This window comes from Microplitis mediator, chromosome 7, assembly GCF_029852145.1.
Source record: "Microplitis mediator isolate UGA2020A chromosome 7, iyMicMedi2.1, whole genome shotgun sequence".
NCBI classification, from domain to species: Eukaryota; Metazoa; Arthropoda; class Insecta; order Hymenoptera; family Braconidae; genus Microplitis; species Microplitis mediator.
The window spans coordinates 22,604,061-22,631,869 of NC_079975.1; the positions used below are offsets into that span (position 1 = coordinate 22,604,061).

Below are 27,809 nucleotides of genomic sequence, written 5' to 3' on the forward strand. Positions count from 1 at the left end.
CAGTTAACTCTTGACGAATAAATAATTTAATTGTGTCACTATAAATAAAGTGACTAAAAGTGTGTGGTGTCTCGATATAGACACAATAACACACACGATCGATTATACAGTTTCCTTGAACTTGTGCTTTATAACTTAAGGCTATTATATGACCAGGGTTTCATTTTTTTTTAACTCGGAAAATATGTTTTACTGTCGATGTTTTATATTTTATTTCTTAGTTATTAAATTTATTATATTTTTCGTTAACTAACAGTAGGATTTTTTTTTTGTTGCACTGTTACAGATTCGCCACAATCTTCTTCACATCTTGGTGAGTTTTATTTTTTAATTTATTACCCATTTTCATAATTTCGTTCAAAATAAATTTGTCATTTTTTAATCAGAATTTCAAATTTACTTTTTTTCAATTTTGCCGCGTAAACTATTGGACTTAAGAAAAAATTCATGAAGACCTTTTTTGTAGGAAATTTAATTTTCTACAAACTTGTTCATTGTCATTTTTGCTGTATCTTTAATACTTTAGCCGGAATTTAAATTCAAAATAATTTACAATTAATTAATTCATTTTTTTATCCAAAAAATTTATATTTACTTTTAAAAATTTCTAACTTCTAAACTATTGGGCTTAGACAAAAATTTATAGACATCTTTTTTGTAGAGAATTTAATTATCTACAAAATTTATTCTTATCACTTTTATCATATCTTCAATGGTTTCGCCAGAATTTGAATTAATTAAGAAATATTTTTTATTAAAGTCAAATTCCCTTAAAATTTTGTTTTATCAAGCAGTTGATCCGTAATTAAAATTCAATAAAAAATCCTGATAACTATTATCTTATGAACCTCAATAGAAAAAAAAAATTTATTAATCAATGCAAATTAAAAATAATTATTACAATATACAATTGGCATTGACACGTGCGTTAATTGATAACCCAGAAGTTTTTACTATCCCGATACCGATAGCAGACATTAATTTATTAAAAGTATTTTAATTATACATCTATCATACACTTGGTAGACTCGATCATGAACATCATCATCATCAATATACATTGCATCAATTTCTTACAGCAATGCACTTAAACCAGCTTTTAAAACTACGTTTACTACAATAACAATAACTATAAATAATGTGGCAACGCAGTTTCTATTTTATATCCCGCATCTAAAGAGACGCAGGGAAGAAATGTTTGTTTCGTATAAATTTATGTCAGCCTTGAGTTAAACATCTCAGTAACTTATATAATAATTTACATTTTATATTTAATAACTTAATTTTTATTTCATTCGGAGTGATTACGGATTTTATTTGAATCCGAATTCATTCCGTTACAGTGTAAAAAAATTTGCGGAGTGAACATGGAGTAAATCCGGAGTAGATGACTGTGTATTTACTTGACCCCTTAGAGCGAAATTAACTCCGAAGGGGAGTTCATTTAATATTAAAACTTCGAATCGGAGTGAATGTGGATTTGAATGAAATCCGTAATCACTCCGAATTCACTCCCGATTTTTTACAGTGTACTTAAAGTTCCGGAGCTTAAAAAATATCACTTTGCCTATGGAGTAAATAGGGAGTTTGTTTTTTCAACGGAGTGATTTCGGAGTGATCTGGATTTTATTTAAATCCGCATTCACTCTGATTCGGAGTTTTAATTTTAAAATAAACTCCTTTTAGAAGTGATTTTAACTCTGAACTGGATTTTTAATATTAAATTAAATTCACCTGAGTAAATTTCACTTTGGGAGGATCAAATAAATACAGTCATCTGCTTCGCATTGTCTCCAATTTGACTCCGCGTTGACTCCGCTAATTTTATATGTACCTGAAGATCGCAACGTTTTTCGCGCAACGAAAATGGAAAAAATTTATGTAATTCGACTGCTCAAAGGCAACTTAAGGGGTAGCTCCGAAAGTTGGAGGTCTTAGATTTTCAGATGACATGTCTGTATCTATTTGCGAAACATTTCAAAAATTTAGTCATGCAACCCGTAGATTTTTTACTTTACAATTTTTTTTCCGTTGCGCGGAAAACGTTTCGATCTTCAGGAACATAATTTTATTACAGTATAGGGGAAGAAGGGGGGTGCAAAACGGGGTAGGCAAAACAGGGTACCCCCAAAATTTTATAAAAAAAATTTTATTTTCTAAATGTTTTTTAAAAATTTCAAAATCACTTTTGTAAATATAATTGAGCATTATTTTTAATATTTTTTGCTAAACTTTTTCAAAAATCGAGTGTCAGTCGAAAAATGTTAATGGATTTTTATTTATGATAAAAACCAATAAAAAATTTTTTTTCTTCCTTTGCATCCAATAATTGTGTAAAATGTAATTTTTCTTTATGTAAATTACTTACAAAAAAATTTAATTTAATATCCAGAAATTTTTTTTTCACCTTTTTAGAGGGTACCCCATTTTGCCCGCCAAAGTGAAAATTTTTTTTTGTTTTAATGGCAACTGAAATTTTTTTTTATTTCGAATATCATTAAAAACAAAAAGATATTTTCTTAAGTACCCCGTTTTGCCCCCCCCCCCTCCTCTATATTATTATTATTATTATTTGAAATTACATTGAAATAAATATACAACTGTGAATATCGATTACTTAACTTTTTGATGACGACAATGATGGCGTTAATGATGATGATGATGATGATGCAACAACATAATCATAAGGAATGAAAAATGAACAAGAGTTTAGTTAACCTAAATTTAAAATTTCTCTTTGTCTATTAGCTTGTCTCTATTGGCATATCTTCCTTCTATGATTATACTTTAGATCAAATCTAAATGCGACATACTTTTTATATCGAGGTCGACCCAATTATAAATATTGTATAAGTCATTAATATTAATACTTATATTAATAGGGTAAAGGAACCGTTTTTGGCCATTTTGGACACTTGAAAATTTAAATAAAATAATTTTTAAAATACGCAATGACGTAGTTAATTTTTTAAATGTGTTCTTAGACATTTTTATTACGCTATTACAGTTTAATTTTTTTTTTATTAATTAAAATAAAAAATTTTATGTCCAAAAATAGAGCAGTGGCCACAAATGCTACTTCTACCCTATGAATAATTAAATTATTTTATATGACTACGACAATGTTTAAACATTTGGGGCAAAATGGACCCACTGGAATATTTAATCAAAATTTTTACTATTTTTCTGTAAATTTTTTAGGATTCCCATTTTACCCCACACTGAAAGAAATTTTCTTTAAAAATTACCGTTATATTCACGGTGATCGTGGGACGAATGGCACGAACGAATCATTTTTCGGTAAGTGAGACAATTTTTTTTTTCAACAAATTTTACCGTAGTCTACTGGAAATTTTATTCGGTTTTCAGTAAATTTTATGAAGTCTACCACAAAATAAATAAATTTTTTCGTAATTTTTATTTCAAAAATGGTAATAAATGAAAGCGCCGCATTATGTCCCACGATTACAGTGAATTTAAAGGTAATTTTTAAAGAAAATTTCTTTCCGTGCCGATACTCGTTTTGAAATATTATTGAAAAAGAGGGTAAAATGGGCGCCAAATTTATTATTTAAACTGTACAAAAACGCGATATGGAAATTTGCCAATTTAGGCAACACGGAAAAAATGATGCTCAAAATTTTAATAGTTTGTAGTTTATTTTTGACTTAAAATTAGTATATTTGTATACTAATATCAAACCAGGATCATTATATATTACAAAATGGCTATTATTTATATTAAAATTTGATACACATAGAAGAGCAAAATTTGTAATTTTGTATATTAAAATTAATATGAAAAAGAATCGATAAATTGCCATCTACAGTTATTTATTACTATTCAAATAAACATAGAAAAATTTTAGAAATTTACCACTTATTCGATTTATGTATATAATAAATTAATTTATAATAACGAATAAATAACATTTTATATTAATTATTAGTCAATGGGATAGAATTTATAAAATAAGAGTTAAAAGTTTTCGGTATTTTTATGAGCAAAAAATCAGTATCTAGTATACTAATTTTTCATTTTATTATTTACCACTTATTCGATTTATGTATATTGTAAATTAATTTATAATGATAAATAAATGATATTTTAAGCTAATAATTGATCAGTGATATCGAATTTATAAAATAAAAGTTAGTAACTTTTGCAATTTTTCGGCTGGAAAAATCAGTATCTAAGATAGCAATTGTTAATTTGACCAATCATTACTTTTTAATAGATGTATGCCATAAATTAATTAACTTTCACTAATAAGTCACGTATTTATATCCCTAAAAGTAATAATATTTAGTTACTTTTTGAAATAATTTATAGTAGTTTTTAGGAATCTACAAAAATTAGTAAACTACTTTGCATTAAGTACATAATAGTACTAATTATTGATAACAGATTCCACTTTTTACTATTATTTATTAATGTTCAATATTCTGTTTTTTCCATGCACCAAAAATCTTTTGAAAATTTCGTAATTCGAAATTAGGCTCAAAAATTTTGTCAAATAGATTCTCTAGGGAAAAAGTCACACTAATTAAATATTAATTTTTTTTCGACCCCTTTCGCCCCCATTTCTTCTCTACAACAATTAAAATCCTCAGTGCGCCGGTCTTCACTATCTATTTGCGGATATGGTATTAAGATTAATAAGAGGTATTAATTAATTTTGATGAGAACAGTTTGAAGTAAATTTAATAGATAAGTTACATTATCCAGACATGACGATGTGAAATATGATCTTGGACGCTGATGGACAAGGTTCGCTGTAGTATGAAAATATATACATATATACTGTACTATACGTCATGTATGTTGTATTAAATCAGTGAACATATTCAAGTTTAACATTAGTTTGAAATTTAAGAGGTCATTGAAGACTTTAGACTACGAGCTCATTTATCTCTGTCTGTCAAGACACGTGTACGTTTCCGCATTTAGATATGAATTAAACAAGGTCTTTGTCTAGGTTCTTTTACTCCTATAAAAATATATATTTAAACTCGTTATTATTTTTTTATCCAGCATTTGAATTTTCAAATTTCTTGGTTATGATTTTGAAAATTTTTCTAAAAAATTTTTTCCTTCAGTGTAGAAAATTGAAATTTTAATTTTTTTAAGAAAATTCTAATCAATTTTATCATATCTCGAAAACTTGACTTGTAATCTTCGATAAAATTGTAAAGAAATTTATAAAATTAAAAAAAAAAAATTTATAAATTCGAAAATTATTTAAATAAAATTTTAAAAATATTTAACATACTTTTATATATTTAAATATAAACATGTCGTTAATCGGTAAATTATAAAAATAAAAATGTACTTGAAAGTCAGTAGAAAAAATTTTTTAATCAAAATCGCGAGTTAAAAATATTTTGCTGGCGTAAAAAAAAAAATGTAAGTAGAACACACAGTTACGTCATTAATCTCAGCTGTGACGTAATTATTTACGCGACAGAAATTTTTATCACCCGATGAGACATTCGCGAATCAACTACGCTCCAGTGAATATTCCAATACTTTTATATATATATTTATATATATATACATATATAAACTTCTAACACCATCAAAAGGTCAATCGACTAAATGATATAATCGTTATCAAATTGAATTTCATACTCGATTTGTTCTACTCAACTCCATTCAATTTTTTATAAAGTTCATAAACAAAAAAAAAAAAAAAAAAAAAAAAGTTCAATATTTAATGTCGTAACTTTTACGTCATCGGATGAAATTTTATTTTGAATAAAAAAAAAATTGAAGTATTTAAGATGGATGATAAAATTAATAAAAGTGAATAATTGTTTGTATAAATTTCTATGACGTCTTATAATGAAAAATATGTTTACATTCACTATAAAAAAATTTACGTCATTTATTTACCACGAGCGATTTAATTGTTTTAATTAGTTTGTCAAGTTCAGTGTTAATGATAATTTTTAAAATAATACATCTGTAGCAGGTAATTGTATCCTTGTTCAATGACACTCATTATCTGCTGGTACAAAAAATAACTTTATTAGTAATTATGTTTCTGTTATAATTTTAATGCTATTTTTTTCTTTGCCAGCTTTTTTATAACAAAGAAAAATTTTTTACGTATTTTCAAAATTTTATTTTTATAGGGAACGGGGGTACCCCCAAAATTTTATAAAAACAAGTTTTTTTTTTATACATTCCAAAATAACTGTTGTAAGTGTAATTGAGCATTATTTTGAATTTTATTTTGTTAAACTTTTTCAAAAATCAAATGTCGGTCAAAAAATGACGGAAAAATTTTTCTTTCTATGCATCCAATAATTATGTGGAATGTAATTTTTCTATGATCCTGAAGTTAGCCGATAATTAAAAATTTTCGGATTTTTTTTTCAAAAAAAAATTACAAAAAAAAAAAAAAAATAAAATATGCACATGTACAAAATTTAAAAAACTATAAGTGCAATTTTTTCGAATATTTTTTTTTTTTATTATTTATCGTTTCAAATAAATTTCAAAAATTATTAGACATCGGCTAACTTCAGTATCATCATTTTTCTTTATGTAAATTACTTTGAAAAAAATTTAATTTCATCAAATTTACTTAATATCCAGAAATGTTTTGTTCACCTTTTTTCGGGGGTACCCCTTATATAGGGGAGGGGGGGGGGGACAAAACGAGGTACTTAAGAAAATATTAAGTTTTCAAGGACTCAAATATGCTAAATCTTTTTTTTTTCTGGATATTAAATAAATTTGATTAAATAAAATTTTTTTGCAAGTACTTTACAATAAAGAAAAATTACATTTTACACATTCATTGGATGCAACGGAAGAAAAAAAATTTTTTATTGGTTTTTATCATAAAAAAAAAGCCAATATCATTTTTCGACTGACACTCGATTTTTGAAAAAGTGTAACAAAAAATAAATTTTGTTTTTATTAAATTTTGGGGGTACCCTGTTTTGCCCCCCCCCCCCTTTGCGTATATATGTGATTGAATAACAACTGTAATTAAAAAAAAATATTAACAAAATAAAAATTATATTTAATAGGTTTTCTGAACTTCCGTTAAGTTTTATCGTAAAAAACTGATAAAAATGACTACAAAATTTTTTTTTTTTAATACTGAGAACAGAATAAGGAATGTAGTTTTTATTATTTTTAATTTTAGAAAATGAATAGTGGGAATTTTATTAAAAAATAAAAAATTTTGATAATAATCTTTGGACTACCCGGGGAAATCCCCGAGCACTCAAACAAATAATAATAATAATAATACTAATAATCATAAAAGTCTCTTATATAGAAAAAATATTTAATTTTAAAAATAAATAAATTGATTTCCTGTTGACATGCAACATTTACCATCAAGTTCATACAGCTAATGTCCTTTACCTTTCATTCAAGTAGAATGACTTGACATATTTATAAAAAAATATAATTATTATTATTAAAAAAAAAATTCAATAAAAATAGAGACGTTAACTCAGTGATAATTAAAACAAAGATCATAATCAACTTTTTCTTTTGAACCTGAATTTTATAACTCACTTTCCCGCGCTTTTTTTAAATTTTTGTCAAGCCAATTTTGAATAAAAAGTCATCGGAAAAAAACGGCAAATATTGAGGACATGAAATCGCGGGTGCATAAAATAATTCCATGTAAGGTTATTAAATGAATAAATATATAAATAGTGAATATTTATAAATAAATAGTCGCCTTGATGTTAAATATGAAAAGAAAATGCAAACTGGTAAGTACAGTTTGTACGTTATTGCGCCACAAAATAAGTAAAGCCATTGAACCGGTTAGCCTTTAGCCATCAGTGTTGTCAAGAGATCGGAATTTAAATCAAAGATTTTAATTTTATTTATTAACAGGATCATTGAACGATTTGTTGATACTCTGATTAGATATTTGTTTTCATTATTAATTTTATTTTACTTTTTAAATACTCAGATACTTTGACCTGTAATTTTTTAGTGTTTTTATTTCGATCTTTTTTTTATTTTTTTTTTTTTTTAACAGATAAATATTATATAGTTCCTTTTTTAAATGATAACAATTGTATTGTGACGTGCAGCACGTGGAAAAAATGTATGCATGAAATGCGTCATGCTTCAAATATAATGAGACAAGGTCGGATTAATTAGAAAACGTTTTTTTTTGTAATTAACTAGCGGTACCTTATCGCGTCGCCATTTACTGCTTTAATTTTTTTTACACTTTAAAATTAACATCTAAAAGTTATTGTTAAAAAATGAAATTTCTGGCTAAACTATTACAGATATCACAAAAATGTATAGAACCAATCTTGTAGCTTATTAAATTCTGTACAAAAAAGGTCTCATTACATTTTTTCGTAAATGTAATTACTTCGGAGTAATTGCGACGTGAAGTAAAAAAAATATTTGAATATATTATTTTTCCATTAATTTATCTCATTGATTTATTTTATTCATAACTTTGTAATTATTCAAGATGCGTAAATAAGTTTGAAATGTTTTTTATAGTAAATTAAATTTCCTACAACTTTTGTCCGAAAGATTTTTCTCTAAAATCTATAGTTCTGCCGCCAATTTAATTTCAAAATCCATACAGTTCATTGTAGTTTTTTCTGATTACTTTTTATTAATTAATTTTTTTTTTGGCATAAATATATATAAAAACCAATTAAAAAAAATATATATATGTTCAAAAAAACATATAAGTCAACTGCAATAAGTTGCCTAAGATTTTTTCCTAGCGATGCATCGAAACTTACAATTTCTCTCTTTTAATTTTTAAATTATTAAGGTTCTAAAAAACAAGAATTTTTTTTCTAATTTAAATTGCAATTAAATTTAATTATTTTACCTGAGATAAAAAGAAAATTATTGTAATTATCAACTTAATTAATTAAACGCACAATTGATGAAATTCATTAATTTCTCAAATTAATTGTTTTTTGTTAATAGAAAATTTTATTAAACATTACAATAAATAAAATTGTGTTTTTAAAATTTTTTTTGTTAAATTAAATATATAAGTGGATATTATTGTATTTAATTAGGGTTAATTTAAAGTATTCGAGGTTAATTGTTTAGTTTGCGTGGAAAACGAATATAAAAAATATTGTGAAGATTTAATATGTATATACATATATATTAGGGTGCTCCGTTTGAAACGAAGATTTTTTTTTTTTCGTTCCCCATCGAAAATCTTGTTCTACATGTAAAAATAAAAATTCAGTAAAATTTTGAGCTCTTAATAACAATTTTAAGAACTGGAACAACGTCGTTGAAGTTTTCCCATGCTAAAAGCATGTAAATTTTGATTCTTTTCTTTTTATCGAATAAAACTCAGCCCCATATTCACGTATCTTATCGGTTCAAAGTTTTCTTGGAAGAGAATTGTATGCTCTCTGAAAAAGCCTGTATGTGCTTAGCAGTACCTTCAACTACAGCCCTCATGGAAGCCTTGAAAGTCTAATTTCCTACGAAATTAGTGGTTTTTTGTTGTTAACTTGTAAACGGTTGACTTTTGGGAAAAAAAGTACATGACATTTTTTGTAGGAAATTCAGTCTTCTACAAAAAAGTTCTCATAAGTCAAATCTCTAAAATCAATATTTAAAAAGATATATGAACTTTAACTAAGTAAAATTCGAAATTTTAGCTAAATGTCAATGTTCAATACTATACAATATATTCAGTTATTAACTTATGGTAAGTATCAATTAATATATATTTATATAAAATATAAAATGCCCGTAATTATTCATCGAAATTGTTCTTAAGTACTAACCTCATTTGTAATTCTTTTGAAATATTGAATGATTAAAACACAGGTTTGAAGAATCTCGTTCGAATTTTCGATGTCCTCGGGACCTAACAGATGGATTATGTTAAAAGAAACATGGTTTATGTAATGGTTTTGAATTATAAAACCGTTAATCTTGACATTTAGCTAAAATTTCGAATTTTACTTAGTTAAAGTTCACATATCTTTTCAAATATTGATTTCAGAGATTTGACTTTGAAGAACTTTTTTGTAGAAGACTAAATTTCCTACAAAAAATGTCATGTACTTTTTTTCCCAAAAGTCAACCGTTTACAAGTTAACAACAAAAAACCACTAATTTCGTAGGAAATTAGACTTTCAAGGCTTCCACGAGGGCTGTAGTTGAAGGTACTGCTAAGCACATACAGGCTTTTTCAAAGAGCATACAATTCTCTTCCAAGAAAACTTTGAACCGATAAGATACGTGAATATGGGGCTGAGTTTTATTCGATAAAATGAAAAGAATCAAAATTTACATGCTTTTAGCATGGGAAAACTTCAACGACGTTGTTCCAGTTCTTAAAATTGTTATTAAGAGCTCAAAATTTCACTGAATTTTTATTTTTACATGTAGAACAAGATTTTCGATGGGGAACGAAAAAAAAAAAATCTTCGTTTCAAACGGAGCACCCTAATATATATGTATATATTCTTTCATCATCCTCAGCATCTTCGTACAGATAATAACATATTAAGATATTATTTTATCTTTGATAGTGTATCTATTTTAGTCGAGATAATCCAGAAGCATCGCGGTCAGTGCATCGACGCGGTTTATAAATAGCACCGCAGAAATAAGGAAAAGAAGATAAAATAAAAATAAATGTTTAACAAAAAAAAATAATAATAACAAGACAAGACTAAGAGGAAGCATAAAAAGAGGATAAGGATGAGGATAAAAGACGCAATAAAATGAAAGGGAAAAATACAAGTTTTCCTTCATATGTACTTGCTCTTGCTTTTTACTCTCCTGACTCTCAAAGCAGGTTCTCAAACTCACCGCTTCGTCTTTCCATTCTTAAAATCCTTTATATTTATTACCTTACATATATACTTTATAAATATATCCATTTCTTCGTATTTTCAAATTATTTCCAATGAAATTTTTAGCAAAATCGAAGATCATGAATTTTCTTTTAACTTTGAATTAAAATAGTGTCGAAATTATTGAGTTTACGAACAAAGTCATGGTATACTTTTTTGTAGATAATTTAATTTACTACAAAATTGTACTAATGTGTATTTGTCGTATTTTTGATAGTTTAGTCAGAATTTGATTTTAAAGACCTCAGAAAATTAATGGAATTAAATTTGAATCGTAATTACGAGTTATTTATCAGAGATATGATAAAAATGTATGAAAACCAATTCATAGAGAATGAAATTTTCTATAAAAAATAACTGACTTAATATTTTAGTAGAATCACTCGTGTAAAAAAAATTGTTCAAAACGTAAAACAATGACGAACTTTTTTTAAACGATTTTTAAACTTCCCGTGTCAAAAAACAAATTCCAGTTTAGCCGTCAAAAGCCTCAATTCCTTTGATGTTTTATTTGCCGCCCAGAAAGTAGCTCTACTCTAGTACTCAAAATCCTCAATGAGAACTATGAGGTCTAAATGCGAATAATTAATCGATTTTTAATTATAACTAAGACCTCAAAATCCTCAACGAATGAAAAGGTATACTTCGGACTTTGAAAAATTTTAGATAGAAAAGGGAGGGAAGAGAATGCGTCGAATGAGACTTTTGAGGTTCACATGTGGATAAAATTATTCCTGTATGTTTTGAGTATTTTGGGGCTCTAATCCAGATTATGTTACTCCAGTTTAGTCCTCAAAGTGGTAAAATTGGTCGTAACTCCTACTTTGAGGACTAAACTAGGATAACTTTCTATTCTGTTGTCAAATTCTAAATTGATCCTCAAAAACCTCATTGAGAACTTTGAGACAAATCCGAATTTGTTTTTTGACTCGGGTTGTCTTTTTTTTCTGTGTATTTTCAGAACCCGAGTCAAAAAACAAATTCGGATTTAAGTTTCAAAGTTCTCAATGAGGTTTTTGAAGATCAATTTAGAATTTTAAGATTGACAACGGTATAGAAAATTCTCTAGTTTAGTCCTGAAAGTAGTAGTTACGACCAATTTTACTACTTTGAGGACTAAACTGGAATAACATGATCTGGATTAGAGCCTCAAAATACTCAAAACATACAGGAATAATTTTATCCACATTTGAACCTCAAAAGTCTCATTCGACGTAACCTCTCCCCTCCCTTTTCTATCTAAAATTTTTCAAAGTTCAAAGTATAATTTTTCATTCGTTGAGGCTTTTGAGGACTAAATTAGAATTTGTCTTCTGACGCGGGAAGTTTAAAAATCGTTCAAAAAAAGTTCGTCATGTCACGTTTTGAAGCTTGGGAGTCAATACTTTTTTAACCTTTTTTCAACAATTTTTTTTTTTACACGCAGTTATTCATTAGTCATATCAATTTAAACCTTGATTTGAATTTTATTAAAAATAATAACAATAATTTGTTGTTGTTGTTGTAAGCCTTTAATTTAAAGCTAATTCACGGTTGTGCTCGGTGGCAACGAACTTGGCTGAGTAAATTGAACTATATGATATTAAAGAGGCGATGTCCTGAGCTTTCGAATTATAAATAAAACAGAATATGTCTGAATTATCTTGCGGGCATCGTATCATGTTCGATTAATCACGAGTTGGCTTATATATGTCTGTGTACCAGTAAATATATGTTGTGTGATATGATTACATGGTGAGATGTTGGTTAGTGCCTTATTTATTTCATTTTTATTAGTACTTTTTTTAGATATTGATTCACAGGTGCAATGTCCGTTTACTTTATTTAAGATCTAGATGGACTTTTATACCGTCGGTTAATTCATGTCGCGTCTTAATATTTATTTATATTGCTATGGTATTGATAGTACACTGCGTTTATTGATGAGAATAAATTTAATTTATTTGTTCGTTGGTTCGTTGGTTATAAAGTCTATTATTAGCAGCATTTATTTTTAAATTACTATTTCATATATTGATATTATTGCGGGCATTAAAGTTAATTGATCTGCATGTCGAAATTTATTAGCGAGTCAATGCAAAAATATTCGATTCAATTTATCGAAATATTTATACTCTATATTATATATTATTTATTTGAGATTGAAAGAGGACATAGTGAATATTTTATGCTCATTGGGTTCGATAGTTTTACTGCAAGCATATAAATTTCTTCAAAAAAAAGGACCCAAAAATTTTACAGGGTGGCCACAAAGAAATGATTAAAAAATTCCCTGATATTTCCCGGTTTTCCAGTAAAGTTTTTCACATTTTTCCCTGATTTAGAAATTTTATTTGTATCATTTAGATATTCAAAGTTTTTATTATATTTTCATTTTTAATAATTAAATTTGATAATTAAATCATAAGAGAAACCATAAAAAATGGCAATAAAATAAATTAATATTGCCTACTTTTGATTATTCGATGTTAAAAATGTATAAGTTAAAATATTTAATAAGAAATTTTATGATTTAAATAAATTCAAAATACACTGGTTACAAAAATTAAGGGATATTCAAAAAATTTCAAATTTTTTAGTAACTTTCAACAGTTTGTAACTCGAAGGAAAATGGTCGTACAATAAAAACAAAAAGTCAAACTGTAGCTTCAAGTGTCTAGTTTTCTGATCTGGGTCTTTAAATTTTTTTATTTTGCACGGTTCCGGAGCAATCAAAAATCAATGATAATTATCGAAAAAAATTTATTGAAGCTCGAAGACCGTTTTTAAGACGAGCAAAAATTTGGTAAATTTCTTTTTCGATAGTTTTCTTAGGATTACTCCGGAGCCGCACATAATAAAAAAATTTAAAGACCAGATTAAAAAACTAGACACTCGAAGCTACAATTTGCCTTTTTTGTTTTTGTCGTTTGACCATTTTCCTTCGAGTAACAACCTGTTGAAAATCACTTTAAAATTTGAAATTTTTTTAATATCCCTTAATTTTTATAACTTAGTGTATAATTAAAAATTTTTGAAATTTTGAACTATTACAATTTAATTCCCGGATACTTTTCGAAATTCCCTGACATTTCCATGATATTTCCCGGTTTTCCCGGTTCGTGGCCGCCCTGTTTTAATATCAAAATTTAAATTTTGAAATGAAAATTTTTAAAATTATATTTATATAGTAATAAATGATCGATATCTATTACGAGATATCGAAATCAATAAAATGAATCTTCAAAATTGTTTATTTTTAAATTCGATTTTATAAAAAAAAAAAAATAATAATCCGACAAAAATTGAAATTACATAAAACAAATACTTATTACAAATTCCGCGTAATAAATTCAAATATAAATGGCAATTGAAAATACCTTGGCACGACAACTAACATTAAGGTGTCATCGTAAAACACGTGGCCAATTTATCATCGATAATTAACCTTTCACGAGCTCTTCGTGGTGTACAAACATCCCCACCATAATAATCCAAAAATACTAACCCGCCTCAAAAACACGTAAATATTTACTTTGTCGCCTTAATAATCTTGTGATAAAAACAAACAATAATTAAACAAATATTTATGGTAAAACAATAGCTCTGATATTTTTCCGACACGTGTAAAAATCATGCATACAACTAAAATGGAATTTGCCAAGGCTCAGATTGGATGACTCATTGCTAGTAAATTCAATAAAATCGATCTTAGATTTTTTTTTTTACATTTTATCTCGCTCATCTAATGATCTATATGCCTCTACGCATATATACATATATACATATATACATAAACATATATATACTCATTGAAATGCTCACGGAAGTAAAACGAGGCTTCGACAATTGATGATATAAATACAAGGAGAAATTTTACAACAGGATTTGTGTGGTTTATATATATATAAATATATATACATGTATGTATACATATATATAGTTAAAGTCTACAGTCCAACTATATATAAACAGTAGACTAGAAATAATCCACGTGATATTAACATGTCGAGGACATGATTTTTAAACAAGTATATATATATGTACATATATATATATATACATATATATTTAACACACGAATATTTAATTGTCCATCTCATTCTAGGTGTGGTAGACAGCAGAAAGTTTGATTTAAGATCCTTGAAATAAACAAAACCTTCGACTTCTATTCTACACTGATCGAAAGGTTATCTTGGTTCAAAGAGAATTATCTTGAGTCAAGAGAATATTTAGGAAAATGGAATAAATCTTGGTTGAAGAAAATTTTCTCTTAATTTTGATTATTTTGATTCAAAAAGTTATGTTTTCGACCCAAATGGGTTAAAGTTTTAAGTTAAAAATATATGATTTTAGTTCAAAAAGAAAAAATATTTAAAGAAAGTAAATTGTTTTTTGAATTAATATTTTGAATTTCTTCATTCATGTATATTGAATATTTTATTCTATGAAATTTAACTTCTCTACGTAAGGAGTCAGATTTCTTAAACCAACTAGTGGCTATTGCTTGAAACAAAAATAAAAAAAATTCAAGTCAAGAAAATCAAGCTCTTGGTTTTTTTCCATAGCAGCATTCGGATAACAGGAGCACTCGAGTCTATGCAGCTTCTCTACTTCGGACACTACTTTGTGTATGCACGTAGACGCCCGAAGATCCCAAAAAAATGAAACGAGTCTGTTCAGCGCTGGCGCCGCATATGTGCAATTATATGTATATTACACACCAATATTCTAATAGTATTAGTTTATTAATTATACAATTAACTAATTCATATACATAAATTGTTTTGAATTGAAGTGTTCGGTAAAAATGTAAGTTATTGTAGTTATTAGTCATTATATCTGGTGTTTTTCCTGATTCACGTTAAGTTAAATGGTGTCGTTTCAATCACAAAAAAGTAAGTTAATTATTATTTATGCTGTTTTTAATCATATCAGATACTCAAGTTTGTTATCATTTCTGATCCTAAATTTATATAAAATTGTTTCCTTTTTAGTGTGGTATATATCATGCAGTTGATGCTGTCGATGGAGCCAGGATATAACCTAACCTTTCATTTATTTTTGTAACAAAAAAAAAAATTTTTATTGTAATAAAGAATCAAAATATATTTTGATGATTAATTGTATATACTCTGAAAATTGAATTTTTAATAAAAACAATTAATTTAAAATTGAACTGAATTATTGTATTTTAAAATAAAAGTATTTTTTATTTTACGTTAATGTATAATTTAGTTTTAAAATGAGTTTTTTATTTTTTTAATCTAAAATTAATTGTTTTCAGATAAAGTCTACATTTATTTTGAACTAAATGTTATCAAATCTTTAAATAAATTAATTTTTACTTGGAGTAAGTTAAATGTGCCTCCGTTTAAAAACTCGATGTATCGAAATGAATCGATATCGACTACATTCGAGAGAACGATGTTTTTAGAATGAGTTGGTATCTTCTAAAACCAAGAGCTAAATTTTCTTGAGCCAACCAAGTTGTTTTCTTGTTCGGAGAAACTAAAAACATTTAAAGCAAAAATTTATATTTTTAAATCAAAATTGAATTTCTTTATTGAAGAGCTTTATATACTCTAATTAAAAAAAAAAAATTTTTTTACCAAGAGAAAATTTTTTCAAACAAGAAAAGAGGATATTTTAATTTAAGAATTTATTTTTGGAAACGATTTTCTTCTTGACCCAAGAATTCCTTTTTTTGTGTGTATGACCACTAAATTACTGGCTTTGAACTTACATGTAATTACACTAAAAAAAATAATGAATCAGTACTCAGAGGTCTGACAATGAGCTAAAAAATTTTTGTTTATTATTTTAAATCATAAGTTGGGATTAGAGGATAGGATGTATATTTTATTTTTAATATATATGAAGTTTTTTTGAAGTAAAGATTTAGCAGACGGTTTGTTATGAGAAGGGTGAAATATATGTATTTATATATATATGTATATATGAATTTATCCGGGGCGAAAGTGAAAGTAACGCACATATGTATGATGGTCTATAATGCGGCTTGTTGCTATGGTACCATATGTGCGGATCGCTCAGGGTTGATGTACGCGGAAATGTTTTATTTTCAGGCTGGGTATTTTATAGCCAGCACTTGAGAATATTCCTCGATAACGTTTTATGGATTTGAATTTATTATTTATTGCTTTAATGTTTTTAATGCATTATTTATTTTCTGCTGCTTCAATACATTTGAAAGTTTGAAATTTTTGAAAATAACTTTTTTTTAATTCGTTGTTTTTAGAGAACTTTTGCAGATAAACGGACTCTGTAGGGGTTCATTAGAAAGCTTATTCGATTCCCCACAACTTTTGTGTCTTTACAAACTCTCATAGGATCAATAGTTCAAAAGTTGTAGTCCTTTGAAGCATTTTCCAAAAATTGACATGTTCAAAAATTATATTAATCTTCAAACGGCTGTAACTTCAAAACTATTGATTCTAGCGTAATTTTTATAAGGACCGAAGTTGTAGGAAATCAAATTTCCGTTCAAAAACACACATATGATGTCTATTTATCTCGTAAATTTGTCAAGATATAATAACAATAACAATAAAGCAAAAGCAGTATATGAATTTTATAAAATTTAATTTATTTTGTCTCGGCTTAAGTAAACATACGAGAAACCTGTATTTATTTTCTATTGCTTCAATACATTTGAAAGTTTGAAATTTTTGAAAATAACTTTTTTTTAATTCGTTGTTTCTAGAGAACTTTTGCAGATAAACGGACTCTGTAGGGTTTCATTAGAAAGCTTATCTAATTTCCCACGACTTTCGTCTCTTTACAAACTCTCATAGGATCAATAGTTTAAAAGTTGTAGTCCTTTGAAGCATTTTCCAAAAATTGACATGTTCAAAAATTATATTAATCTTCAAACGGCTGTAACTTCAAAACTATTGATCCTAGCGAAATTTTTATGAGGACCGAAGTTGTAGGAAATCAAATTTCCGTTCGAAAACACACATATGATGTCTATTTATCTCGTAAATTTGTCGAGATATAATAACAATAACAATATAGCAAACCCAGTATATGAATTTTATAAAATTAAATTTATTTTGTCTCGGCTTAAGTAAACATACGGGCCTGTATTTCATAAAGAATAAACATAATTAAATATTAATAATATTTATATTAAAATAAAAATATTATTTCTCAAAGTTACGAAAACTATTGACGTCCGAACGCGAAATCGCGCATCAGCTCAAAAATAGATTAAAGAGGTTTCTTATAATAATTTTATTTTTCCTCCTGGTATTAATCTGGATCTTTATCGTGAGCATTTGCATCAACTTTGAATCAAACGCTGCGTTTGAGCTTAATATCAGCACGCACTCGTTACAACCAGAAATAAATTCACTCAATAGAAGAGACGGAGACCAAGAAAATGTCTTTGAATAATCTAATCGTTACTTTGTTCTTTCGTCATTCCGCGGAACCTTGAGTCACCAGTATACCCAACTAGACTGTATCAGATTACGAATATTTAAGAGTAAAATTAGACAGAAAATAAAAAATACATTTTTTTTTCTTGTTGCTTGGCTTTTATTTATTTCGTCGGGGACAATGACCGTGAAAAATAACTAATCCGTTGTCTGTCGAATCGGTTTTTTTTACTTTTTAAAACCTGTGTATTCATACTATACCCAAGTTACCCTTTTATTTCGTATCATCTGTACAGACTTGGGATTTAACGAACAAAAGAGTATAAAAAATTACATAATACGATTTAAAAAGGGTATTTGGTTCTTTTAAAACTGGTTTTTTTAAATTCATTACGTTTTTTTTTTTTTTTTTTTTTTCTAATAAACACAAATTATTCCTAAGAAATTCCTCTATCTAATTTTTGATTCGATCAGATGAAAGAAAACTTTTGATTCGTAGCTAGTTACAGCTCCTGGCGTAGAACCACAAGTACGCGGTTCGAATCCCGTTCAGTGTTTGAAAAATTTTTATTTTTTAATTTTATTTTAACATCAATATTATTAAGAAATTATATAAAATTTATTTACTCTACATATATATGATTATTAATAAAAAAAGAAAAACATAAGTAATAATTTACAACAAAAAATCAGGAAAACGGTTGACCCTAAGGACCAGCCTCGAAATTTCTACTTATATATAGGGGGGGGGGAGGGGGCACTTGAAGAAATACTAAGTTTTCGAGGACTCAAAAACGTTACACCTTTTTTTTTTAATGATATTCAAAGTAAATAAAAAAAAATATTTTCACTTTTACGGGCAAAATGGGTTACCCCCTAAAAAGGTGAAAAAAAAATTTCTGGATACTAAATAAATTTGATTAAATTAAAGTTCTTTCTAAGTAATTTACATAAAGAAGAATTACATTTTATACAATTATTGGATGAAAGGAAGAAAAAAAAATTTTTATTGGTTTTTATCATAGATAAAAATCCATTAACATTTTTCGACTGACACTCGATTTTTGAAAAAGTTTAGCAAAAGATATCGCGTTACAGATGCCATAAGGGCATATACCGGCAAAAGGTCCTGGTGAAAAGCCATAAGGGCATATAAAAAATTTTTTTTCGGGAATCGACGTAGTTTTGTCCGAAATGTGGAGAAATGCTAAAAAAAAATTTTATATGCCCTTATGGCTTCCGTGACCCACTTCGGATGCCAGAAGGGCATAGCAAAAAAATTTTTTTTCGGGAATAGATGTATTTTCATCCGAAATGTGCAGAAATGCAAAAAAAATATTTTATATGCCCTTATGGCTCCCGGGACCCACCTCGGATGCCATAAGGGCATATAAAAAAAATTCTATTATTTTTTCTAAGTCCAAGAAAATTTTTAGTGAGGCAAAAATTTTGTTTTTGCATTTCTACACGTTTCATACAAAAGTACGTTGATTCCCGAAAAAAAATTTTTTTGCTATGCCCTTATGGCTCCCGGGACCCACCTCGGATGCCATAAGGGCATATAAAAAAAATTCTGTTATTTTTTCTAAGTCCAAGAAAATTTTTAGTTAAGCGAAAATTTTTTTTTCGCATTTCTGCACGTTTCATACAAATGTACGTTGATTCCTGAAAATAGTATATTACATACCTAGGCCAGTAAAATAAGAAAAGTCTCAGAGCACATGTAATTGTTGGCCGAGGCGAAGCCGAGGCTGACAAACATGTGGTCTGAGGCTTTCTTTTTTACTGGCCAAGGTGCGTATACTATTTTTCTGCTCGACGAAGCCGGAAAGTTGCAACTTCGTTTAGGGCAGCGGCCCGAAAGTTGCCACTTTCCGGCCGGAGGGCAGAAAAAAATTTTTTTGCTATGCCCTTGTGGCTCCCGGGACCCACCTCGGATGCCATAAGGGCATATAAAAAAAAATTTTTTCGGGAATCGATGTATTTTCGTCCGAAATGTGCAGAAATGCAAAAAAAAAAATTTATATGCCCTTATGGCATCTGTAACGCGATATTCAAAATAATTATCGAATTTACGGTAAACTATGGCAAAATACGGTATTTTACCTAACTTACGGCATTCTGCCGTAATTTACGGTATTTTTACCGCAATTTGTGGGTGACAGTCCTAAATACCCTGTTTTTAATAACCATCACAATAAAAACTAGTCAAAAATAACCTGATACAAAAATGACTATTTACCAAAATAACTTCATACAAAAATAACCAGACACAATAATATCCTTGTAATTAATATCTGAGTACAAAAATAACCAGATACAATAATAACCTGGTAATGAAAACTTATTGTCACCATTTTATATCAATTTTTTTCATTCATTTATTCATATCAAATTTATATCATATCGATTGGAAATTAATGTATGAAGATATTGTTAACTAGATCTTTTAGTATATAGTTTTTATTTTTATAGTTATTTTTGTATTAAGTAATTTTTGTATCAGGTTATTTTTGTCATTGGATATTTTAGTTTTATGGTATTTTAGCATGGTTATTTTTGTATGGGAAATTTTTTTTGTGATATTTTGAGCGGACACCCAATTTGTGGGATTTTGCCGTAATTTACGATAAATTACGGTAGATTACCTATTTTACCGTAAGTTACGGTAATTCTGCCGGATATCGTAAATTACGGTAATTGCCGGAATTTACCGTAATTCGGATCTGCTGGGGTATCTCGTTTGCCCCCCCCCCTTCCCCCATTTATATATTTTTGTTTCAATGAATTGTTAATTTATTATAGAAAATAAAAAAAAACAAGAGAGAATTTTTTTAAACTCGGATGTCAAAGTAACGACGCAGGAGGCTGCATCAATAAGTTCAGGTTCACTTAACCCCTTTATATGCCTGAGATCAACAGCGACCTCGAGAAAATTAAATGCTTGCGTCTCTATATTATAACTTATAACACATGACTTGATGTTAACATTTAACACTATATATAACAATGATCTACAACTAATTTATAAAATATCACTGCGCAAATGTTTAAATAAAAAATTTAAATATTTACTAAATAAATTTGTCTGACAATAAATTCAAATGTTACGTCAAATTACTCGAATGCGCAGTAGAAATTCATCGTAATAAAAATATTTTTTCCATAAAAGTTCTCGAAATTTCCACTAAAATCCCCGACAATAAAATTAAGCCTCACCTTTCACGGAATAGACAAAACTCTAAGAGCAAAAGTAAATCCAGTGAGAAAATCTTTTGAAATATGATTTTACAAAATTTCCCAGGGTCCAGGTCTAGACTTATAAATCCTGTTTTTGCTTTCTTGAAAAACTAGAAGTAGTATTTTGACAATGACCTTTTTGCGTTAAGTCATATTTTATCTCTTCTGTACTCCAAAAGTTCTATACAGACAATTTTCGCCATTAAGCCATAATATTTTACCTGGAAGTTCTTAAGGTACCTCGTGGTACCGACGTCATATTCCCAGAGATTTTAAAGATTTTAAACATAATGAATTTTAAATTATTTACTTATTTTAACAATTAATGTCGTCTATTTTTAATTAAAATTTAATTGAGTAATTTTTTTTTTATTGTAAAAATTTTTTTTTTTATCATCTATATATACATACATATATATTTTATAATATCTAACAGGAAGTTGATTAGATCATGATAAAAATTATTACAATATTTTTTTTTTTATGAAAAAAAAAAAATAAAAATTTATTTCCTCATTTTTGTTTTTGTAATATTACCAAAAATTATTTATATATTTTTTTTTATTATTAGAAAGGAGTAAATAATTTTTATTCAAGGATTTATTGGAAATTTTTTTTTTAAGTAAATAATAATTATCATAATTTAAAAAAATGATGAGTTGCCTTTCTGAAAAAAATACGATAGATAAACCTGTGACTGAATATATGTATGTATTTATGTTTATTTTTTTAAACTTTATCGGTGACGGTGACGATACTGATAACTGAGGACGGCTGAATATAATTCTATAATTGTCGATCAGTTCGAGGAAGTATTTTATTTAATCGTGAATATCAATGAAATTTCCCACGATTATTTACCGATAAGCCGTACGTCGATTCATTAAGTTTTTTTTTTTTATTTACATTTTGTATTGTTGTAAATCCGAAGAAAGATTGCGGGCTATAAATAAATCCGTGATTTATTGCTATCCTAGAAAAAGTACACGGAAAAAACAGAATAACTTTGTAATTATTGAAGATAGGTTAATCAGTTCCAAATGTTTTTTATAGTAAATTAAATTTCCTCCAACTTTTGTCCGAAAGATTTTTTTCTAAAATCTATAGATTTGCCGCCAATTAAATTTCAAAATCCATACACTTCATTTTAGTTTTTTCTGATTACTTTTTATTTATTAATTTTTTTGTTGGCATAAATATATATGGAAGCCAATTTAAAAGAAAATATATGTTCAAAGAAACATACACGGAAAAAACAGAATATTAAAAATTAATAAATAATAGTAAAAAGTGGAATCTGTTATCAATAATTAGTACTATTATGTACTTAATGCAAAGTAGTTTACTAATTTTTGTAGATTCCTAAAAACTACTATCAATTATTTCAAAAAGTAACTAAATATTATTACTTTTAGGTATATAAATACGTGACTTATTAGTGAAAATTAATTAATTTATGTCAGACATCTATTAAAAAGTAATCATTGGTCAAATTAACAATTGCTATCTTAGATACTGATTTTTCCAGCCGAAAAATTGCAAAAGTTACTAACTTTTATTTTATAAATTCGATATCACTGATCAATTATTAGCTTAAAATATCATTTATTCATCATTATAAATTAATTTACAATATACATAAATCGAATAAGTGGTAAATAATAAAATGAAAAATTAGTATACTAGATACTGATTTTTTGCTCATAAAAATACCGAAAACTTTTAACTCTTATTTTATAAATTCTATTCCATTGACTAATAATTAATATAAAATGTTCTTTATTCGTTATTATAAATTAATTTATTATATACATTAGGGTGGCGCAAAAAAACCGACTATTTTTTTTTTTTCCATCTCGCATGAAAATTTGTTGGTTTACGATGTTTTAAGAAGCCTCTCAACAAATCAGCTCGATAAACAATTTTTAAGAGGTCGCTCACGAATTTTGAAAATATAAAAAATGATCGAAATTCGGATTTTTGTTTAAAAAATTTTTTTTTTCTCGTGGCAGCAATAGTTTATATTTGTAAAATCATGACTATGCTGAAAATTTCAGCCCAAAATTTAGATATTTAAACGGCGCTCAAGAATTTTGAATGTTTCCGAGCGCAGTCTCTTGGACGTTTTTGAGCGACCCTTAAATATTAATAATAAAGCTTCTCGATTTTTTTACTATCAATTTGCATGACAATGAATGAAAATATAACCCGAGAAATAGAAATAATAAGTTATTTACATACTTTTTTATTTTTTAATCCAATTGGTAGGTTTTTTCGCTTATTCAAAACTGACCGAATTTCATTGTTTAAGACTGTTCTGTATATTTTTGGTTATGCAAAAGTTATATTTAAGTGAAATGACAATAATTGAGTTATAAAAACTAATTCAAACTATTAGTTACATATTATCAGTTAATATTCGAAATTCTTGAGCGCCGTTTAAATATTTATATTTTGGGCTGAAATTTTCAGCATAGTCATGATTTTACAAATATAAACTATTGCTGCCACGAGAAAAAAAAAATTTTTTAAATAAAAATCCGAATTTGGATCATTTTTTATATTTTCAAAATTCGTGAGCGACCTCTTAAAAATTTTTTATCGAGCTGATTTGTTGAGAGGCTTCTTAAAACATCGTAAACCAACAAATTTTCATGCGAGATGGAAAAAAAAAAAATAGTCGGTTTTTTTGCGCCACCCTAATATACATAAATCGAATAAGTGGTAAATTTAAAAAATTTTTCTATATTTATTTGAATAGTAATAAATAACTGTAGATACCAATTCATCGATTCTTTTTCATATTAATTTTAATATACGAAATTACAAATTTTGCTCTTCTATGTGTATCAAATTTTAATATAAATGATAGCCATTTTGTAATATATAATGATCCTGGTTTGATATTAGTATACAAATATACTAATTTTAAGTCAAAAATAAACTACAAACTATTCAAATTTTGAGCATCATTTTTTTCCGTGTAACCTGCAAAAATTTTCAAGAAAAAAACTGATATAAATTTTCAAAATAAAATCGCTATCACTGATCCAGTCGGATGAACTCTCTCATTAACTTTCAATGAGAAAAAGCGAATCAATGCTTTCTACATTCGAAAAGTCCATTTTTTAAAATTAATTAATTATTTATTGTCATGAACTATCGTGACATTGAATAAAAAAAAGTTAAATGCTAATCAAAAATAGTTGATTTAAAAGTTCTTTTGAAAGTAAGACGCGATTTCAAAAATATAAATTTAAGAATAAAAAAAACGTCGCGAATCCGGGAAAGGAAGGTCGACATAACCTTGCATCCAGTGACAAGATTCCGATACAAATATTTATTACAAAAACAATAATAAGACATTTTTTTTTTTGAAATAAATGCGAAATTATTTCATTCTTGCAAAGAAATAGTTTATAATTATTATAATTGAAATGACAAAATTGTTAAGTTTAAATGAACTCGTTTCTTTTCGACGGCCTCTTTGTTCGCGGTTCGAGACTCGGCCTCGATTTTTTTTTCTTTTCATACTTTTACATAATTACGTTGGCTTACTCATTTTTATTTATTTACTCGTACTTGAATATTGTGTTTACTAGTTACTGTAATTGATAAATTATTTAATTAATGAAAAAAAAAATTTTTTACAGACCCTCCCTTGGATACCTTGTATATGATAGGAGGACTCATGATTGCTACGGCATTGGTCGGTGTTATTATTATTCTTATTGCAGTTACAATAAGGTAATTATCTTAATTATTAATTTATCGATTTTTAAACATTCTAAAATAATTTTTGTAATTAAAAAAAAATTAACTTTCTTTTTATAAAAATTTGAATTTTTATTTTTATAACAAAAATGAATTTTTTTTTTTTTTTACAATAATTATAAAAATAAAATGGTCACCTACCTAATGATTTTTAAATCAAAATTTTGGTAATTTCAATTTTTATAATTGAACGAATGAAATTTTTTTTTTTTTTTTTTTTTTTTCAGGCAATTTATGCGTTTTCGATGGTAAGAAAAATATTCAAAATTTCAAATATTATTTCGATTAATTAAATTTATAATTACAAAATTTTTTTATTTATTCCAAAAATTTGTGTCTGCAAAATTATTATTGATGAAAATTTAAATTTCAAAATTGAATTTACCATAAGTCGAAATTTACTCGTCAATATTTCAAAAATATAAATTTTCAAGTTCAATGAGACGTGATCTTGAAGTTAGCCGTCAATTAATTTTTGGATTTTTGTGGAAACGATAATTTATTAAAAAAGAAATATTTCAAAAAATTTCACCTGTAGCTTTTTTAATTTTCTACAAGTGCATATTTTTAGATTTTTTTTTTTTTAATTAAATTAAGAACAAAAAAATCCGAAAATTTTTCTACAACTTAATTTGAAAAAAAAAGCACATGTAGAAAATTGAAAAAACTACAAGTGCATTTTTTAAAAATATTTTTTTTTAATAATTTATCATTTTGAATAAATTTCAAAAATTATTAGACGTCGGTTAATTTCAGTCATATTTATGATCCTGAAGTTAGCAGACATTTAAAAATTTCGGATTTTTTTTTTCCAATTTAATTAAAAAAAAAAAAAAAAAAAAAAATGCACATGTAGAAAATTGAAAAAACTACAAGTGCATTTTTTTAAATATTTTTTTTTTAATCATATTCTAACTTCAGGATCACCGAGACAAGTTCATTATTTTCAAATGTCATTAGGTTGCAAACAAAGAAAAAAAAAGTATTTAACAATTATTTTGGAATGTTAAAAAATTAATTAAATAAAAAAAATTTATTTAATTTGGAAGGAAGCGCGCGAATTATTAATCAAAAATTAAAATACACTTGGTCAATTAATCGAACTGTAAAGTAATAAAAAAAAGCGATTAATTATTTGAAATCGAAACTAAAAAAAAAAACTCGTTGCGAAAGGAAATTAAATCTCTAAGCTTTCACACACTTTCTCATCGATATTAAATCTCGCAAGCAATTAAGTAATTAATGATTAATAACAAATAAAAAAAAAATATTCAAAATAATGAAAGATGAGTAAAACAGTTTCTCATGATTAAAATCCTTAAATTTATGAAATAATTAATGATATAAATAATTATTCATGAATAATCTTAAATCAATAGATAATTATGAAAATATATATGATTTGACGTCGGTTAATTTTATTAATAATAATAAATAATAAATAACATATGACACATTAAATAAAACCTTCAGAACATTTAAACGGATATGATACGCGCTGTTACTGTTGGCTAACACTCGATACACTTGAAAAAATATATATACAAATAACAAAAACTATTTACAAATAAATAATGAATAATAAATAACAAATCAAAAAAAATTAACATATTTTTTAGGCTACCGAAAGTAAATAATAAATAATCACCGACAAAATAAATTTCGTAAGTGGAAAAAAAAAAAAATTATTATCAGACTTTTAAATGAAAGGTGATTAACTATATTTACGTTATACGAATTGATAATAGAGGATCGTAATTGTATGGAAAAGAAAAAGAAAACAATAACGATGAATTTTTCCGACTGCATTTTAAAAATAATTTACGATATGGATAACAGAAATAGACACACGTGTCAATGTCTTTTGTAGGTTTTTTTTTTTTGACGTCTCTGCCACGTGTGGCATTATTGTAATTAATCAACATCTCTGGTTACATTTCTTGGCATCAGAGATTTTTATTTTTCGCCACTGCAGCTAGTTTTTTTTAAATATTTATCAAGTCTTATTGCTGGGAATTATTTAAATATATACTATTTATATATATATAAAAATATATGAATTCTCATTAAAAAAATTTTTTGAGGTCTTTTTTTCAGACGATTTAATTACACAGCCGCCTATCTGTTATGAGTCTGCCCGTAATAAGCCACCTCCTTAATTACTGAGTCCAATCAACTTACCCCACTTAATTACTCTTTTGATTTTCGTACCAGACAGCCTGTTATGAGCCTCCGTTAAAAATGTCTAAATTATAAACTATGAATAGGAAAAAATAGACAAATTAATGATGAAAATTTACTATCTTTGTTTGGCGGGAAATTTAAACAGTATCAAGTAAAACATAATTTATTGTTTATAATTTTAATTATTAATTTCATTTGAAGCTTCTGTTACAATTAAAAAGTTTTGAGGATTATGATCACGAATAAAATTATTAGAGGTAGTGGGGAGACTGAAATGACAAGAAAAATTTTCTTTGTCCCATAAACCAGGCTCATAATGGGTAGTCGACTGTATATGGAATTTTCGAGAAAAAAAATTTTGAAAAAAAAT

At 26.7% G+C, this 27,809-nt stretch overlaps 1 protein-coding gene across 26 annotated transcripts in view; it reads left to right on the forward strand.

The window, feature by feature from the left end:
• The window catches only part of LOC130672066 (WD repeat-containing protein 48 homolog), a 98,827-nt gene that overhangs the window by 58,477 nt on the left and 12,541 nt on the right, over positions 1–27,809 (forward strand). For 10 of the 26 annotated variants that reach the window (XM_057476292.1, XM_057476293.1, XM_057476294.1 and 7 more), the window contains exons 3-6: positions 287–313; positions 3,202–3,300; positions 25,135–25,228; positions 25,483–25,503. In XM_057476292.1, the coding sequence (XP_057332275.1) occupies positions 287–313; positions 3,202–3,300; positions 25,135–25,228; positions 25,483–25,503 (241 nt within the window). The remainder of the gene's footprint in view (positions 1–286; positions 314–3,201; positions 3,301–25,134; positions 25,229–25,482; positions 25,504–27,809) is intronic. The other 16 variants (XM_057476304.1, XM_057476305.1, XM_057476306.1 and 13 more) reach the window with 5 other exon arrangements.